This window comes from Candoia aspera, chromosome 1 (assembly GCF_035149785.1).
Source record: "Candoia aspera isolate rCanAsp1 chromosome 1, rCanAsp1.hap2, whole genome shotgun sequence".
NCBI lineage: Eukaryota > Metazoa > Chordata > Lepidosauria > Squamata > Boidae > Candoia > Candoia aspera.
The window spans coordinates 115,198,834-115,217,591 of record NC_086153.1 but is presented as its reverse complement, the minus strand read 5'-3'; the positions used below and the strand labels follow the sequence as shown (position 1 = coordinate 115,217,591).

Here is an 18,758-nt window from a genome sequence, read left to right as displayed (position 1 = left end):
AGCAAAATAAAACAAAAAATACAGTATTATACCGTAAGGCATATGCATACAATCATATACAGTGATACGATATGATATACTAAATCTATAAAATCAAAAATACTAATCTAAATAACTAGACCTAAGAGAAGTCTATTATCCTTATATATTAAAACTAATGCTTATACTAAGATATAACAAAATACTAACAATGGAATGTGAATACTTTGCTACAGTTAAGTAAAGGTAGAGGTTTCCCTTGACATTAAGTCCAGTCGTGTCCGACTCTAGGGGGCGGTGCTCATCTCCGTTTCAAAGCCGAAGAGCCGGCGTTTGTCCATAGACAGTTCCGTGGTCTACATGGAACGCCGTTACCTGCCTGCCAAAGCAGAACCTATTAATCTACTCACATTTGCATGTTTTCGAACTGCTAGGTTGGCAGGAGCTGGGACTAGCAACGGGAGCTCACCCCGTCATGCGGATTCGAACCGCCGACCTTCCAATCGGCAAGCTCAGCAGCTCAGCGGTTTAACCTGCAGCGCCACTGCATCCTCTTTTGCTACAGTTAGTAACCAACTAATAAACTAAAATACAGAATAATAAAATAGACATTAAATGCTAGGGTAGTAAGCTCTTCCAAACAATCATGCAGTTATTCCTTTTCAATATCTGCAGGCAATATATCAGTATTTTGTGCATGAGTATCCAGATAAAAGGATAGAAAATAGAAGAAAATGAGCAGTGCTTTCAACAGGATTCCCATTACTTTGTCAGTTACTAATTGTATTATAATTTTGTGAAAATACTAGGACTTCTGATAGTTTGTCATTAGTTTTTCTTCTGAGCAGAAAGAAACCAAAGACTTCAGTGCCCTTCTCATTCTTATCTGAGAGACAAACATGATCACGATATCTTCTGCACGTAAGAGAGCTGGAAACACTCAGACTGTTAATACGGGAGGGGACGGTGATGAATGGGGACAGAGATAGCCTAAATTATTGAACTGATACACAAATTAAGAAGTAGTGGGACTAGAATACACCCCTGCTCACCTTTCTTTGAGAAATGACAGCTCCAGAGAGATGTCCCTGGAGAAACATCTGACCTTCCTCAAAGTGGAAGGACTGAATGAGAAGAAGCAGTCTTTACCTATGGAGGAGTTACGTCATGTTTCCCACAGCCTCACTCTTGGAATTAAATAAAAGTTCATATGATAAGATTAGGAGGCTTGAACTTTGAATTATTTTGTGTTAATATAGAGCTGGAGGTAGCCATTCAGCCTCCACTGCAACTGACTTACTGATGTGAAGTATGGGGGATGATGGGTTGCATTCTTATCTGTATAATGAAATCTATAGAAGACCAGCAAATGGGTCTACAGACTATTTCTATCATAACAAGTAGTTTAGATAGTACTTGTTTAGATACTGTAATAGTAGTAGTAATCCTTTATTGATTAGCCATTAGGCCACAGAACAGTAATAAGACTATATGTTAAAAACAGAATAAAAGAAATAAGTAAAAGAACATGAAAATCGTATTTCCTTGTCACCTCTACAATTTACTCCAGTCAGATCCACACATGCAGTTCTCAACTGTACTGTTTTGTTTAAATAAAGGGCCATATTATGTGTAATTTTTGGATTCTGACCACACATAAAATACATTGGTTTAATATAAGGATCTCAATAGGCTGTTTGTCTAAAGTGCAGTCCAAGATACTGATCTCTCTTTTTCTTGTCAATTGACATTCAGATAATATACTCTATGTGTTACGTATCTGGGGCTCTGCAAATATGAGTACGTTCATTGTAAGGGACTTGGTTAAACCTTCCATATTTAACCATTGTGTCCAGCTGCTCAAAACTTGCTTGAGTAAGTACTCCCTTAAGGTGTTTGGCCATTTCGGTGTTTAAATACTTGCCGATTTGGAAGGTACGTTTATAGTGGCTCATCCATTTCAGTGTGCCAGCCTTACTTAAGCGTGACTATATCTCTCTGAGCTTCAGTATCCGAAATTCTTTGTGCAGCAATCTTTTAAACTTGTTTTCCAGAGACAGTTGGACAAGAAACAGGGAGACCACAGTTCCTGATATAATTTGTCAGTTGTACGATCCAAGAAGCCTGTAATTTAGATTTTGTCTGTTCTAACAGACATAGTTTGGGGAGTCTGTCAGTTTCCATAGCATTGATTTTGCACCAATAATTATATGCCCTGATTTTAGACAACAAATTGTAAATAAATTCCCAATTTGGTTCTAACTTCAGCAGCTGAGATCTTTTTATCCACACCCAAGATACTTCTCAGATGCTGTGATTGTGTTTGTTCTAATAAAGATATATGTTTTAAGCCCCAAACTTCATCTAACCTTGGTCTTATATACTTCAGTAATTGGGGCTAAGGAACCTGGATAGCTGTGACTTATTAATTTGAGCAGTAAATTTGTGCATGCCCTTGCTCTGAGTGAGCTCCTTTGATGATGAGGGAGCCAAGATCTCAGAGAAGACTACCCTTAGATAAGGAAAGGTGGTAACTTGCTCTTTTGGCTTACCATCTAATAGCCATCTATGGCTGTGATGTTGTTTTCTGAAAACCATGACTTTTGACTTTGATTTATTAATAATCAGAGAATTATTATGATGGTAGGAGCCAAGTCTTCTTAACAACCTATGCAACCGAACTTGTGAATATGATAGTAAAATCATATCATCAGCGTATAGCAAGGTGTTGCAATGTGTGTTGAATACCTTAGACATATGTACTTCAGGATCCTTCATCAGTCCTGGTAAGTGATTAATGTATAGACTGAATAGCAGTGATGCAAGTATGTTCAGAAAATACCCTGAAATGGGAATTTTGTGAACCAAAAAAAAAAAAAAAAGGAAGATGTTATGAGTTACACTTCTTTGAAGTAAATTGTAATTAGAGTACTTGAGTAGATATTCCATTTGTGTTTCTTTTCATTTCTATAAAACATAGCAGGTGCTTATGTGCTTATGTTGTCTATTGACAACTTAATGTCACTGTCTTTGGATTCACACATACTGCTAACCATCATGTGATTTGCTTTTGGTTTAGCACAATATGTGATCTAATCCACTATGGTTTATAAACTATAATGTCTTGACTTCAGTTTTTACACTAAACTAAAGACACTCTTGAGTTGGGCTCCTCTCCTGGTGACCATATTGCCCTGTTCATGTACAGTAATTTACTTTTAAATGGTATGGGAGTGGTTTTTCCCTTCTCTTCTCCCAGGATGTTTTTTTTTTAACTTCCCATTCTCATCTACTGCTGGAATTTTCTGGTAGTCACTCATCCTTAATACTTAATCCCCCCACCCCCATCAACCAAGGCTGATCATGTGCTGCCACCTGCTGTGACTAAAAACAAGTAAACCACATTATGTCTTAATAGAGTGTGTGAACCAAGCCTGCGACTATTACATACTATTGTATATATTTGCTTTCTATCCATAGGCTGAATGAATTTCATAGTCACTTAGTGTTTCTCCCTGTGAGAAGGGATATATCAATGTGTGTAATATAGCTGCATTAAACAGAAACTACTGTATACATCACTGCCTCTCTTTACAGGGTGATCAAACAGCTTTGCACCGGGCAACTGTTGTAGGGAACACAGATGTCATCTCAGCTCTTATCCATGAAGGGTGTGCACTGGACAGGCAAGACAAGGTAACATGACTGTGGCCAAGGAGAGTAATTCAAAAAACCCATGCTGCTATCAGCCTTTGAAAAATTATTAAATTCAGTCCATTTGATAATGTTTGTATTAATAATCACAAAAAGGAAAGATGGGTAATTATTTCAGTTTTAGATGACATTCCGCAAACGTTTCCCAGTTTGGTGGTTTTCTTCTCATTATTTTGGTGTTCTGAGATTATTACCATATTCCATTCAAAAAGCCTACTAGAGCTAGTGCAGAGATAATAGCTAAATATTGAGCAGCGTTATGAGGAATTGGCAGAGCATATTTTCTGCCCTACATCTTCTGGAACTTACTTCCTGCTTGGTTTAACCAGAGTTAAATATTAAATTGACAGTGATGTTTATCACTGTTAAAGCCAACCAGGATTCACTCTACTTCAAACCCTGGATCTGAATTCTGATTTGGAATGAATCCTACCTAGCAGTAACTAAGATAAGTGTTGGTGATAACTATTGATATCTATTGAAGAAAATGGGAATTTATCTGTGAAGGAGGAAGAAAATGACACTGTGAATATGAAATCTTTGCAGTCTACTTACAATCCTTGGAGAGCAGTTGCTCACTACTAGAACATCTGCATGGCCTGCAGAATACAAATATTCAATTTCTAGCATCTCCAATTCGTGCTGTGAAGCCCTGGAAAAGCTGGGTGTGTCACTGTAGGCCACAGTAGGAATCTGTGGCCATTTTGGACCTCCAGCCCTCTATTTGTGGGTTCTAGAGTTCCTCATGATAGTGCTATCAAATTTTAGTAGCATATTGCCAAATTTGGTGGTCCAATAGTATGGCTTTTTTAAAAAAGCAAATAACAAAATAGATGTGCTAAGCTTCCACTAGGAGGAGGAGGAGGAAGAGAGTAGTAGTAGTAATAATAATAATAGTAATAATAATATAGTGAGTAATTTGGTTCAATTGCCCAACCTCTAGGGTAGAAACCTTAGAATGGTTCCTATACTATAACAAGGTTTGACAAGAGGCATTCTTTTGGTGGCAGTGCCAAATGGATGTAAAGTGCCATTCTAACATAGATAATCTTATTCTTTCTCTAAAATTGCTGTTTTTCTTTTCTTACTCCCCAGGATGGGAACACAGCTCTTCATGAAGCCTCCTGGCATGGGTTCAGTCAATCAGCCAAACTGCTTGTTAAAGCAGGAGCTAATGTTCTTGCCAGGAACAAGGTGAGCTGCACACTGAAAGAAGCTTTCAACTCCTGCGCCTTGACAGAAGACACACAATAAATAAAACATCAACTTTTCCTTATCAGTTGCTTCTGGCAGTGACATTTCTTGAGAAGTGGTAGTGCATTTCTTAGCAAGACTTCTTTAATTGGCCGTGCCTCAGTTGTTCCTCATGAAGACATTTCTGTGTTGGAAATGGAGTATATTGATAGCTAACACAGTTACATTTGATTTTGGCTGAAAAGCCTTTTAGCATTGCAATCAAGGTAGAAAAGATTCATTCTAATGGGAATGTGAATTGAGGCAGCAAAGACGTTGTCCTAACATAGAGCGAAGAACCATGCTGAGACAGTGACTTGGTCTCTAGTGTTTATTGAACCGCTCTAGTAGATAGAAAATCCTGCCAAACTGAAAGAGCATGGGAAACCCACACAGATAAACCCAAAACTCAAGGCGGGTCTGCTCTGAGTTTTTTTGAAGGAAAGTTCAAAGCCTCTAAACTAGCATGCATTTTCCTCCCTGGATAGCCCCCCCCCCGCTCACCATCAGCGCTCATGACAGAAATAGTGAAAATACACTAATTTATCAGAAACTGGAAAGTTAAGCACAAAAGTAGAAAAGCAAAGGAGAATTGGCTTGATTAAGGTCCTTCCAGATGGAGCATTATTATCACTGTTTGTCATTGTTCTTCTGTTGTTCAACTAAAAGCCGAGTTCCCGCTGATTGTCAATGTGTGAGGAGTCCCATGGTTTTGTTTATGTTCATTGTGCTGTGTTGTATGTAATTTAACAGAGTAGACAGTGTTGTTCTTTCCTCAACCCTTATTGTCAGCACACAACTACCCTCCCTTTGAAGCAAGTGCTTTTTTGGAGCCCAGGAAAATAGAGACTTCTTGTTATAGTCATACATTGGTGTCCCATCTTATTATTAATATAATTGGAAATGGGCTTCGTCTGTTGATAAAATCTTGAAAATGTTTTCTATGCCATAAATAGGGGGGAAAGCATCTATATCTATACTTGCTAACAGGCAGTTATAATATGTAGCATGAAATTTAAGTACCTATATTCCATTCTGTTTTATCTTATCAAATAGGTTGATAAGGTAAGATAAATGAAAACTCAAAATGTAAAGGGAAATTTGAAAATTAACAGTTAATGGCACTGTTGTAGTTAACATCTGACAGTGTGTTGGCCCTCATAATGTTCTTCCTCAATTCTTTATTTCTGGATTCTGATCCTGATTTCTGGGTGTTACCTTAGGGGGACAAAAAGTTATATCTTCTTATTCTTAAACATTGGGTCTAACTTTATTGCATTCTTCAATGCCTATGTCACAGACTCTTTTTTTACATAGAGATCAGACATAATAAAAGAAAATGTGTGTATACGGTACATACAAGCCATCAGACTATTCCCTTTTGGCAAAGTACAGAAAAAGAATAAGAAATAGTAAGACAAAATGGAGACCATGAAATAATAAAAAGAAATATAGCTAAATCTAGCTTGCATCAACACTATTCATTCTCTCTCTCCATCCTGAAAATCATCCTTGCTGCCATCACATCCATACACCACTTTGTATCTTGTTGTTCTTTAGCTTCTTACCTTTTTATGAGAATTTCTCCAACTCCATCCACCCATGACTTCACTGTCTTCCCCTGACCTATTCATCTTTCCTTCATGCGTTTGTTTTGCAATTCAACCTTCATTTTATTCATTCTCTCTGTATGACCACACTACTGGAATCTGTTCAGTCTCTTTTGTATTCAGGCCACATTCATTCATCACCCTGTTCATTCTTTACCCTATTCTTGTTTTACCACGCAACTTAAGTATCTCATTCCTTCAACCTTCAGCATCCTTGTACGCTTCTTCTGACATACCCAGTCCTCATCTCTGTATAACAGTTGGTAGAAGCATCCTCTAATATATAAGCATTCTTACTGACGTTCATGGCGTCATACAATTTATGTATTCTTCTCAGCAACAACACAGCATTGTTTGCATATACAGGTGTTCACATTCATGTCTTCAACCAGCACACCTCTGATGAATAGCCCAAGGAGTCCTTATATATTTATACATTAAATAACAACCACATCCTTGTCTTATTTCCTGCTCATTGTTAAGCCATTTACTAGGGAAAAAAGTTTTTTTTCTAAAGCAAATGCTAACTAAACAGCATTCATATTCATTCTTTCATCTCAGATGGGACCATCACTTTTTTTGAATTCCATACTTGTTTTTCTAAAGATGACTAGTGTGTTTCCCTCCCTCTTTCTTAAGGCAGGTAACACTCCACTGCATTTGGCTTGCCAAAACAGTCATTCTGAAAGTGTGCGAGTTCTACTGCTTGGAGGTTCTCGGACTGACATCAAAAACAATGTGAGTGTTACTAAATATACTGACTGTTTTGGATGTTAAGATGCAGATGTTTCAGAATCTGCACTGAGTGACTGCATTATGATATGTTCATATTCCATTATCTGCATAACTACAAGTATATTGGTATTAAAATCATGTTCTTCATTATTTAAATATGCATTTGAGAGTTTAATGGATCCACACCAAAAGAATATATACCAATATAAGCTTATTCCCTTGGAATGAGCATCACAAATGAATCATCAATTGAATGGAGTCAGATAACACATTTTGTTTCAGTTATGGATTGGCTGAAGGTTTAAAGGGAGGGGGTTCTGCTTGGTGTGCTGAGAATAAAAGGAGCACTTGCAACTAAAGGTTTCAGGTAGCTCCTCTGGGATTAGTAGAACGTAAGCAAAATACTGTTATCATAACATCACAGCTACCAACTTAATGGGCTACTGACATCGGAAGATAAGAGCTATCAACTCCTGTACTTGTCATTAGCTGGATGGCTAGCTAATGTGGTGTCATTATTCTGTGCATGTTGGTTCAGATCTTCCCAAGGAATGTGTACGTGCTTTAAGATGGGACATCTCATTAGCTGAAGCTGTTTTACTGGGTTTGCTTAGCTCCTCCCCTTTATTTTTAGGCAGGAGACACCTGTTTGCATGTTGCAGCTCGTTACAATCACTTACCCATCATTAGGGTGCTCCTCACTGCTTTCTGTTCCGTCCATGAAAAGAATCAGGTCAGTGCATGTACTTTAATGCCCCTGTGCTTCATTTGCTGTCAGACAGCTTTTCACGTGTATGCCAGTATCTAGAGCTGGAACAGAGGTTATAGTGCAGTAATCACTATATTCTGGACCTTGTAGAAAGCAATTGAACGAAGTATTTATTAGGAGCTTATTGTTATATCCAAAATATTCCTTTGGTGTTCAGAGTGGTTGAACTGTTTGGGGATGCAGCATAAGCCCTGACCAGATTCTCAGTCCCTTGTCTGAAGGAATCCAAGGTGGTATTGAGCAAATTGAATGCTTGCAGGTTGTCCAGCAAGCATTGATTGCAGCTTCTATTTGCTGCAATTATCTGTTGATTGCTAAAATGTGGTAGAACTACAAACCAACATAGAGAAGAATCTGCTTCTGTGCATCCTAGATGTGTATGAACAGGGCTGAATATGAAAATCAAGGCCGTCATGGGCAGGGCATTCTGCTTTTGTAACTTCTAGGCTGGCGATACAGCACTTCATGTAGCTGCTGCACTGAATCATAAGAAAGTGGCCAAATTGCTATTGGAAGCTGGAGCTGATGGGACAGTAGTTAACAATGTAAGTGTGGAAGGTTTTTGTGTTACTGTTCTATTTGCTGTTAAATACTGATTGAAATATTGCTAGTTTGGACAAAATGGGCATCCAGTAAGGTCGTGTGTACATACTGCATGCTCATAAATTAGGAGAAGTATTATAAATGTAATCATGGCAGGTGGCAGCTCCTGGTTGACTTTGGCTGATCTTGAAAAGCTAAGCAGAGTCAGAGTGGGTTAGTACTTAGAATGGGAGACACCAGGAAATCCCAAGTCTTTCCCAAGATTGTAGGCTGAACTGGGAAGTAAAACAAAAAAACTGGAAGAAGGTGGTGGCCACCCACCGCTGTTAAGAAAACCATGGGGATTTGTCCATACAGTCACCAAGAGTCAAGCTCAACTTGAAGGACTCCTTACTTTTACCTGTTTGAAAACGTTAAGGCTTTCTGAACTTGTTAATGGTTCTGGAGGAGCATAACCCAGCCTTTTCTGTTGCAGGCTGGCCAGACTCCCCTGGAAGTTGCCCGGGAACATAACAACCCTGAGGTTGCTCTTCTGCTTACTAAAGCCCCTCAGGTATATCATGCATGATGGCTGATTTAGAAACTTAATTTCACAAAAACACTATGAAATAAATATTTCCTACAAAAATGAAATTATGAGTACTAGATTTTGTTAATATATGAACTTAATTTGGGGTTGATTTGTAATCACTCTCTAATGTGGACCCACTGAAAGATACTTGTTAGTCATGACTAACTTAAGATCCCAATGGATTACTCTTAATCAGGACCAAAATAAGATCTGGACCCAATTTAAGCATTCTGACCTACAGAGAAATTAATCCTAAATTTTATGTTGGTGTGTATTTAATGCATTTTTCATCTTGCTCTATAGTCTTTTATGTAGCTGGTTGAACACTGCATTCTGTTCATTGTCCTTGATCACTGCTACCTTCAAGGAAACAGCACAGATTTTAAAACTTTAATGACTAGGTAACTATAGATTGGATTCAAACTTGATCAGAGTTAGATGTTTGATTGGTTATGTGAAGTATTAAAATTAATAGGACTTAACTTGGTTGTGACCGTCTTAAGTCAGTTTAGGTTCAGTGAGTCTTTTTAAAGTTTGACTAATTTTGGATCTAGTTCTGTCATCTTAATTCAAAACATTACGGAATTTAGATTTCACGCTTTAACCGTGGAAGGAGCCTGAGGAAGAAAAGGGAGAGACTTAAAGAGGAAAGACGTGCTCAGTCTGTGCCACGCGATGAAGTGGTGCAAAGCAAGGTACGGCCATTTCTGTGTATTTAGGAGGGAAGGAAAACAGTACGAGAACCGAAAGCCTCCGCTTCTTGAAACTATACGAATTTGCTGTGGCATGTCTATTGTGTCACTGTGGGATAAGCACCTGAAACCAAATATTAGTAGCTGTGATTGTAATCTGAGTGCTGCCTCTTGTCGTTTGCCCTCTGCTTGGAATTTGTGCAGTACCGTGATCTGGGCCGACGATAAAACCTGAAAGGAAGAATGTAGATCCGTTTTGTCCTTACCTGGATGTGCTTGTATTTTGAACAGGGTAGTGCTTCTGCTGCTGAAGACACCCATAGCAGTGATCCTGTTCAAGGGAGAGGTGACTTGAAAAATGAAAGCCAATTGCCTCTGTTGGAGCAGAGAGAGAAGAAGAGTAAAAGGGAGAAACCAGGAGAAAAGGTATCAGTAGGTGGACCTCAACAGAGAGACAGTGGCCTTTTGATGCAGGCAGTGCATTTTTCCCCCTGCCATCAATGGTACACTTCTCTCCTGTGTACTTTTGTTCGTCTTTGCCCAAAGCATCCTATCCTCCTTGACTCAGAGCTGGATTTATATTTCTTAAAAAAAAAGAAATCTAATAGTGCGAATCAATATAAACAGCAGGTTTATAAATGTGGAGAGTATTTAGTAGGCTTTATAGGCACAAGTTTGTTAGCTAACAACTTTTTCCAAACACGTTTTTCCAATCAATGAAAATCTGCAAATAGAAATAAAGCCTTGATGGTAACGTATTTAATTAATTATACTGAATTGAAGTAACTCAATATAATGGATGCCTTTGCACCAGCTGAGGGGAGGACATCGAATAGCTCTTTTTTTATACAGTGATTCTGTATATTCCTTCCATCTTCTCTTAACACTACCTGCATTTAATGTATCGCCCATAGAATCTCTAAGGATAGCAACTCAGGGCTTGAATTTTCTCTTCAGCTCTTTCAGCTTGAGAAATGCTGATCATGTTCTTCCTCTTTGATTTTCTAACTCTAAGTCTTTACATATTTCATCATAGTATTTTTCCTTATCTTTTCGAGCTGCCCTTTGAAATTTTCTGTTTAGCTCTCTTACTTCAGTCTTTCTTCCATTAGCTTTAGCTACGGGGCATTTACAAGCAAGTTCCAGAGTCTCATCTGACATCCATTTGGATCTTTTCTTTCTTTCCTGCCTTTTTAATGATCTTTCACTTTCTTCGCATATTATGTTCTTAATGTCTTCCCACAACTCTTCTGGTCTTCGGTCATCAGTGTTTAGTGCATCAAATCTGTTTTTGAGGTGATCTCTAAATTCAGGTGGGATGTTTTCTAGATCATACTTTGGCACTCTTGGACTTGCTTTAATTTTCTTCAGCTTCAGCTTGAACTTGCACGTGAGCAATTGATCTGTCCCACAGTCAGCTCCTGGCTTTGTCTTAGCTGATAGTATTGAGCTTCTCCATCATCTCCTTCCACAAAAGTAATCTATTTGATTTCTGTGTAATCCATCTGGTGAGGTCTACATATACAGTCGTCGACGGTGTTGTTGGAAAAAAGTATTACAAATAAATAAATCATTGGGCTCACAGAATTCTATCATGCGATCTCCAGCATTGTTTCTGTCACCAAGGCCATATTTTCCAACTACTGATTCTTATTCTTTGTTTCCAAGTTTTGCATTCCAGTTGCCAATAATTAACAAAGCATCTTGACTGCATGTTCGATCAATTTCAGATTGCAGCATTTTGTAAAAGTTTTCAATTTCTTCATCTTCAGCATTCATGGTTAGTGCATAAATTTGAATAATATTAAGAGCCTCGTGTGGCACAGAGTGGTAGGCAGCAGTACTGCAACCGCAAACTCTCCCCATGACCCAAGTTCGATCCCAGCGGAAGCTGGATCTGGGTAGCTGGCTCAGGTCGACTCAGCCTTCCATCCTTCCGAGGTCAGTAAAATGAGCACCCAGCTTGCTGGGGAAGGCAATGGCAAACCACCCCGCTATTGTCTGCCAAGAAAACGTTGCAAAAGCGGCATCCCCCCAAAGTGTCAGACATGACTTAGTGTTTGCAGAGGGGACCTTTCACCTTTCACAGTATTAACTGGTCTTCCTTGCAGGCATATAGATATTAATCTATCACTGGCGGCGTACTTTAGAATTGATCTTGAAATATTCTTAATGATGAATGCCATGCCGTTCCTCTTCAATTTTTCATTCCCAGCATAGTGTACCGTAGACTGTCAGAATCAAAGTGACCAATGCCAGTCCACATTAGCTCACCAATGCCTAAGATGTCAATCTTTAGGCGTTCCATTTCATTCTTGACAACTTCCAATTTTCCTTGATTCATACTTTGTACATTCCATGTCCCAATTATTAATGGATGCTTGTAGCTGTTACTTCTCATTTTGAGTCATGCCACATCAGCAAATGAAGGTCCCGGTGGCTTTACTCCATCTGTGTCACAAAGGTCGGCTCTCCTTTGAGAAGGCAGCTCTCCCCCAGTAGCATATTGAGTGCCTTCCAACCTGGGGGGCTCATCTTCCAGCACCATATCGCAAAACGTTCTGTTGTAACCCACAGGGTTTTCATTGGCATGTTTTCGGGAGTAGATCGCCAGGCCTTGCTCCCTAGCCTGTTCTTTGTCTGGAAGCGCTGCTGAAACCTGTCCACCATGGGTGACCCTTTTGGTGGTAGAACTACTGGTGGCAGAGCTTCCAGCATCATAGCAGCACGGAAGCCAGCACAGTACGACAAACTGACAGACGGGTGGTGGGGCTATGAATTAGGGGTGTGCAAAATACTCTGTGTAAAACTGGTTTGGGATGATCCAGACCCAAATTAAGGTATGCATAATTTGGAAGTTTTGTTCCATACACAGAACAAAGCAGAGCTGTTTTGTTCCACATTGAGAATGAAATATGGTTGTTCTAGGCAGAAATGGTTTGGCAGGTAAGTTTGCGAGAGCAAGAGTGGGAAAAGGCCAAGAATATTGGTGGTAGCGGCAGAGAAGCTGGAGAGGGGGAAGAAGGGGAAGGCACTGATGAAGATGAGGTCAGGTGGGTTGATGGGACATTTCAGCTGAGACACTGGAGACGGGAATTGAGGGAAAGGAACCTCTGAGAAGCTCAGGAAGCAGATGGTGGTAGGATATGCTGTCCTAAAAATAACTTCATCTGAAATAGAGAACCACCAAAACATTCTGGGTTTTGTTTCTGCTGAACTACAGCCAGTCCAGAACATTTGCACAGGACTTCTGAAATGGGATGGCTTGCTCTAGGTGCAGAACAAAACGTATTTCCTGTTTTGTTGGATCCCTTCTGGGAATCACCTGTGACATATGACTGATCATGATAATCAGGGAATGTTCCAAATCTTGAGCTAAAAAAAGTAAAAAGATAGAAAAATAGCCCAATGGTTTTATTTGCTGCTAAAATGCTGTTTCCTTTCTTAATAATCAGGTATTGGCGCTTTCTGATCCTTTGTCCCCAGCGGACCAGCAGATACCTTCTGGTCCACAGCACAACCTGACAAAGCGCAGAAGCAAGCATCGCTGTGCATCTCCACCGCCACCCCATGAATTCAGGGCCTACCAGTTATATACTCTGTACCGTGGAAAGAATGGAAAAATCATGCAGGTATAAATCAAGAAGCAGAGTATTGCTTGGGGTAGTGATGCAGTAAAGGATTTTCAAGGAAGCTCTGTAATTTTTTAGGAGACTTTATTTGCACTTCAACAGGAAGGATTGATCAGAGGAATATGAATGTGCCTTCGTGATTAAATTATTTAGCTTTTTGAATTATTTCCTGGTAGCAAACTCAGTGCTTCCTTAAGAAGAATTAGAAACTGAAGATACCTATTTTGGAATCTACTTTTTAATTTTCATTGGAGGCAGAGCTTTTGAAAGATTAAGTAAGCAACACAAGTTTGTAGTCCCAGTAAGAATTCCTTAATACTTTCTGTTCTAGTTTTTGTTGAACTTTGTGTTTCTTGAGGGTAAAAGAGCAGTTTTGTTGGCCTTCTGTAAATAAGGCATCACATCAGGTCAGTGCTTTCTAACTACAGATGCATGGATTTCACCTCCCAGAAGCCCACACATCTGGAAGATGCCAGTGTTGAGAAACACAGGGGCTAGATCACAAATGTATTACATTGAAGTACGTGGATATTGTGTCACATGTGCCATGTGTTTCTAAAATAAATTCATTTTTACACTATTGTATCAACTGAATTATTTGTTAGCTGTACTTTTGCATCTTCAAAACAATAGGTGTGATGAGAGAAAGATGTGAACTCTGTAGAAGTATCCATAATCTTGCAGTGCTGTAGCCTACAGTGTGATCCGAGGTTCATCCGAGTCCTTTTAATAGATTAAGACTCTGGTCATACAGACAATGCCCCAAACAGTGTTTCACTGTCATGTTCAATTGAACGTTGTCTGTGCTAGAAAAAGTTATGTGAAGCCCCACAATAATCCACTCTCTTAAGGGGATATTTCAGTCAGGTGTTCCAACCGATGAGATGCCAATCAAATGTGAGTTTGAGGGGGCCTCCCCTGTACAAACTCACACATGTTGATTGCCACCATTGGCATCTGCGTTTCATGTCATGGATCTTAGGAAAAGGGTTGTCGATATTCACAAGATTACAAAATCATTGCAGACAGTGTACAAATGGAAAAAATGCAAAACCAATGTTACTCTTCCTAGGAGTGGTTATCCAACAAAAATTAAAGCATACAATACTCTGAAATGGAAGGAACTTGAGGAAATGGCTGAGTTCCAAAGGGTTCACAAACTTCATCTTCCCACTGAATCATGTGGTTCTTTCACTCCCTGTGTTATTAATGCCATAAATGTAAAAGATGAACTTGGTAGTCATCTTTGCTGGGAATTGTGGTCCATTTTTTTTTAAAAGGAGCAAGGTTGGAGAAACCTGGCTTAAGCAAATCTTGTTTATTTTCCTGCCAGTATTTTTAGACCTATCATGCATGTTTGCTTCTTCCCATTAATCTTCTTCCAGGAGGCCCCAATCCAGTGCTATCTTCTGTGATTGCCTTTGCTGTATTAGCAAAAGTGTTTGTTCAGAGAGAGATGTTTATGTGTGTGTGTGTGTGTGTGGTCATTTCTTGTAGGCACCTATAAATGGATGTCGTTGCGAGCCACTAATACATAAAGTAGAGAACCAGCTGGCAGCTGCCATGGAAGAAATAAAAGCTGAGTTTGTAGCAGTGCAAGATAAGATGAACAGCAAACTAGGACAAATGGAAAATAAAACACAACATCGGGTAAGGAAGAATTCCAGAGATACAGCGTTTCTCGAAATGTGTATGAGGAAAACAGATGCAGCAGAATTCATTAGTCAACTGCCTATTATCAACATGTGCAACACATTACATGATATGATAGCAAACTATTTTATCTGATATGGTTGCCACAATGTGGAGGTCATTTTCTGCTGTCTTTGCTTAGGAAGCACAAGCAGTAGGCCACCCAATGTTTGATCTCCTGGCTTATATTTTGAAGATCTCATTATTACAAAGCAGGTTGAGAAAGAACAGTTTTGGGTTTCAGGGTTTAGTGACCATGGTCTAGACAACAGAATTCCTGACGTTAGACCATGGTCACTGAACCCTGAAGCCCAACACTTCCCAACAGATACTGGCCATGAAAGCCTACACCAATACAGGTGGTCCTTGCTTACTGACTGCCTCATTCAGAGACCGTTCAAAGTTAACAGTGGTGCTGAAAAAATAACTTTACAACCAATGCCCTCATTTACCACCTTTGCAGTGCCCCTCAGTCACATATCACCATTATAGTCAGTACACAATGCCCTGTGCGTGATCTGTTCTCTTTTTTTTTCCCCCTTGCAGAGCGGAGAGATTGGAGAGGAAGAAATTACAGAACAGTAAGAATGCACCCAGTTGGGAATACACTGGGCTGTTTGCATAGCACACTCACAGCTGCCGGCACCACTGCATTCCTTTCAATGTGTGTTCCCCATTGTGTGCCTGCTTACTCTCTTGTAATCCCTCTCCAGTCAGTGTGAATACAAACATCAATTCCCTTCTTGTTAATTATCCCAGTGTTGGGGTGAGCATTCCAAAGGTTGGGTAGTGATTAGGAGGCAAAGAAAAGCCAAAGGTGTGAAACTGCTTAGCCCTGTCAGTTTTGAGCTGGCTATCCCAACCCCACCAGGGTGAGCTTTCCAAAAGGTGGGGGAGCGGGGAAAAGGAAAGCACAGTTGCGGTCATGTGATTTCCCACTTAGCAACTGCTTTGCTTACAAATGGAGTTCCTGGTCCCAATTGTGGTCACTAAATGAGGACTACCTGTATAAGGTTTAGAAAGAAATTGGCCTAGTTCATACCTATGCTAAGCTATGATTTAAACAGAGGCCACTGAATGAACCACACTGGCTGGATTCACACATCTAGGCTGAAAAACAAATCATATTCTGGCTTAGCAAGATGTGTTAACTAGTTGTGTATGTGTGTATAAAAATGTGTATGTGAATGTGTGTCTATATGTAAGGCAAGTGGACAGACTGGAAGCTAGAAATCCTGTTACTGAAAGGAAACCAATAAATCCTGCTGATGGAGTCCTTGGTGCTCTCTGAGCCTTGTTGTTTTCTTGCAGACATTTCATTGCCAGACTAGGCAACATCTTCAGTGCAAGCACATCTTCTCTTCGATCGAAATCCTGCTTATTTTTTTTAATCTCTGGGCACATCTGCAGCTGAAATAAAACTGAAGTATTTTTTAGTGTATGCATTTTTGAAATGCCAAAACAAGTATTTTTATTCATACTGTCTCATCAGAAGTGCCCTTTTCAGATCCATTGATCTAATGGCTAGACATACAAGATCTAGTAAATGAATGCATTGATACAATTTCCGGTACCTTTTTGGTTCCCTCACAGCTCCGTGTTTTAGACAAATTAATGGCAGAGAGACTGTCAGCAGAAAGAGCAGAGTGTCTTCTTCGTCTTCAGCACACTGAGTTGGAAAGAAATGAAGGGGAGAAACGCCAGGTAGGTTAGAACAAACATTTGTTGGAGTGAATGCGCAGTTCAAGATAGTGCAGCTTTTGGGATGAGGAGCTTCAGAAGCTGCTTTTTGTGGTGTGAAGCGACTTAGGTACAGCCACTCAAAGGCTTGGCACAGCTGCGTAGAAGTCCTCTCAAGGTCTTCTGGGCATGTGTGATGCCGAGATTCTTTTTCCTGGGAAAACCTTGGAGGGCTTTGAAGCAAGAGTGAGCCTCCAAGTAGCTGCAGATGATTCGTACTCCAGAGTACCTTGAGATCTATTATGTGAAATGATGAGGAATTTGAGGATGGTGCATATATGGAACAATGGAAGTAACCACACATTTTTGAAGGAAAGAAAACAACTCTGGTTATAGTGGAAAGTTATTCTGAGCATTCAGTTAAATCAGGTGACTGAAAACAAGGTATTTCAACATAATTTTTGATAGGTGTTTCTCAGTATGTCTTTTCTTCTGGCTGTTGAAAACCTATCCTTATCATCAAATATTCCAGTAAAAGAAATATCTTTATGTCCTTGATTCTTGTAGTATCATAAAAATGGAGTGTCATACACTTTAACTGCCTTCTAAGTTGATAATACCTGAATCTCCATCTTTAAAATACGGAGATATGCAACATGGCAGCCACGAGTGAACGCCGAGCAGGACGCTCTGGGGTGTGAGCTCCAAATTGAATTTTTAGACTTTTACCCTGGCCTGCCTGCCTGCTGAGGTTGGGGTGTGTATAACCCCCTTACCTGATGGGCTGGTGTGGGATTGGGGGGAGCCCCCTGGACAGAGTTAGGGTTAGGGCCTGCCATCACCTTGTGATTGAGTGAGTGTATGAGCAGGTGAGTGATTGTATACATGGATGGAGGAACCTCTATTTTTAACCAGGGGTCTTTGGAGTTCAGGATTGGGGGTGAATGGATTGCAAGACTCGGGGGATTGTAGGGCGGGCAGAGGATCAAGGTGGTGACAGGTCAGGGAAGTTATGACAGGAGCTGGAGGGTGGGCCATCTACAGGGAAGATGCCCCTGGTGTTTATTACTGGTGGTGTGTTCCAGCCCTCTGTGCTCAAACCAGACCCTGGTCAGCAGACCCATGGAGGCCCTGATCTGTGGCTGCTGCTTTGTAATGCCAGGTCTGTTAACAACAAGGCCCCCCTCGTTTGTGAATTGATTGCAGACGAGGGGGCTAACCTGGCGTGCATTACTGAAACCTAGCTGGGCCCAGAAGGAGGTGCTCCTCTTTCAGAGATGTGCCCTGCCGGGTTTCGAGTATGGCACCAGCCGAGATCTCAGGGCAGGGGAGGAGGGGTGGCTGTTGTCTTTCGGGAATCTCTTGTGGCCTTCAGGGGCCATGCTCCACAAGTGACCGGGTATGAGACCCTGTTTTTCAAGTTAGGCTCTTGGGAACAGTTGGGGTTGTTGCTAGTGTACCAGCCTCCCTGCTGTGTAGCAACCTCCCTGCCTGAGCTGCTGGATGCTGTCTCAGGGTTGGCGGTAGAGTTCCCCAGGCGTATGGTTCTGGGGGACTTCAACCTGCCGTCCCTGGGGCAGGCCTCGGAGGCAGCTCGGGAGTTCATGACAACCATGGCAGCCATGGACCTGATTCAGATTATTCGAGACCCAACTCGGGACAGTGGCCTCACCCCGGACTTAGTTTTCTTGTTGGAACAACGGCAACATGATCTGAGGGGAGAGTTACAGCTATCCCCACTGTCATGGTCATATCATGCCCTGGTGAATCTGAGATTCTCCTATGCCGCCCCCCTCCACAGGGAGGCAGGACCTATTTGATTGGTCTGCCCCTGGCGACTAATGGACCCAGCCGGGTTTCAGAGGGAGCTGGGGGTTATACCCGGGGATCTGCTGCACGGTCCAGTGG

At 40.7% G+C, this 18,758-nt stretch overlaps 1 protein-coding gene across 4 annotated transcripts in view; it reads left to right on the top strand.

Annotated features, from left to right (window-relative positions):
- ANKRD6 (ankyrin repeat domain 6) overlaps positions 1-18,758 on the top strand; it is an 81,182-nt gene that overhangs the window by 57,404 nt on the left and 5,020 nt on the right. For 3 of the 4 annotated variants that reach the window (XM_063312167.1, XM_063312187.1, XM_063312179.1), the window contains 11 exons: positions 3,577-3,675; positions 4,789-4,887; positions 7,176-7,274; positions 7,906-8,004; positions 8,487-8,585; positions 9,059-9,136; positions 9,745-9,849; positions 10,138-10,272; positions 13,302-13,478; positions 14,976-15,128; positions 16,764-16,874. In XM_063312167.1, the coding sequence (XP_063168237.1) occupies positions 3,577-3,675; positions 4,789-4,887; positions 7,176-7,274; positions 7,906-8,004; positions 8,487-8,585; positions 9,059-9,136; positions 9,745-9,849; positions 10,138-10,272; positions 13,302-13,478; positions 14,976-15,128; positions 16,764-16,874 (1,254 nt within the window). The remainder of the gene's footprint in view (positions 1-3,576; positions 3,676-4,788; positions 4,888-7,175; positions 7,275-7,905; positions 8,005-8,486; positions 8,586-9,058; positions 9,137-9,744; positions 9,850-10,137; positions 10,273-13,301; positions 13,479-14,975; positions 15,129-16,763; positions 16,875-18,758) is intronic. The other variant, XM_063312174.1, reaches the window with a different exon arrangement.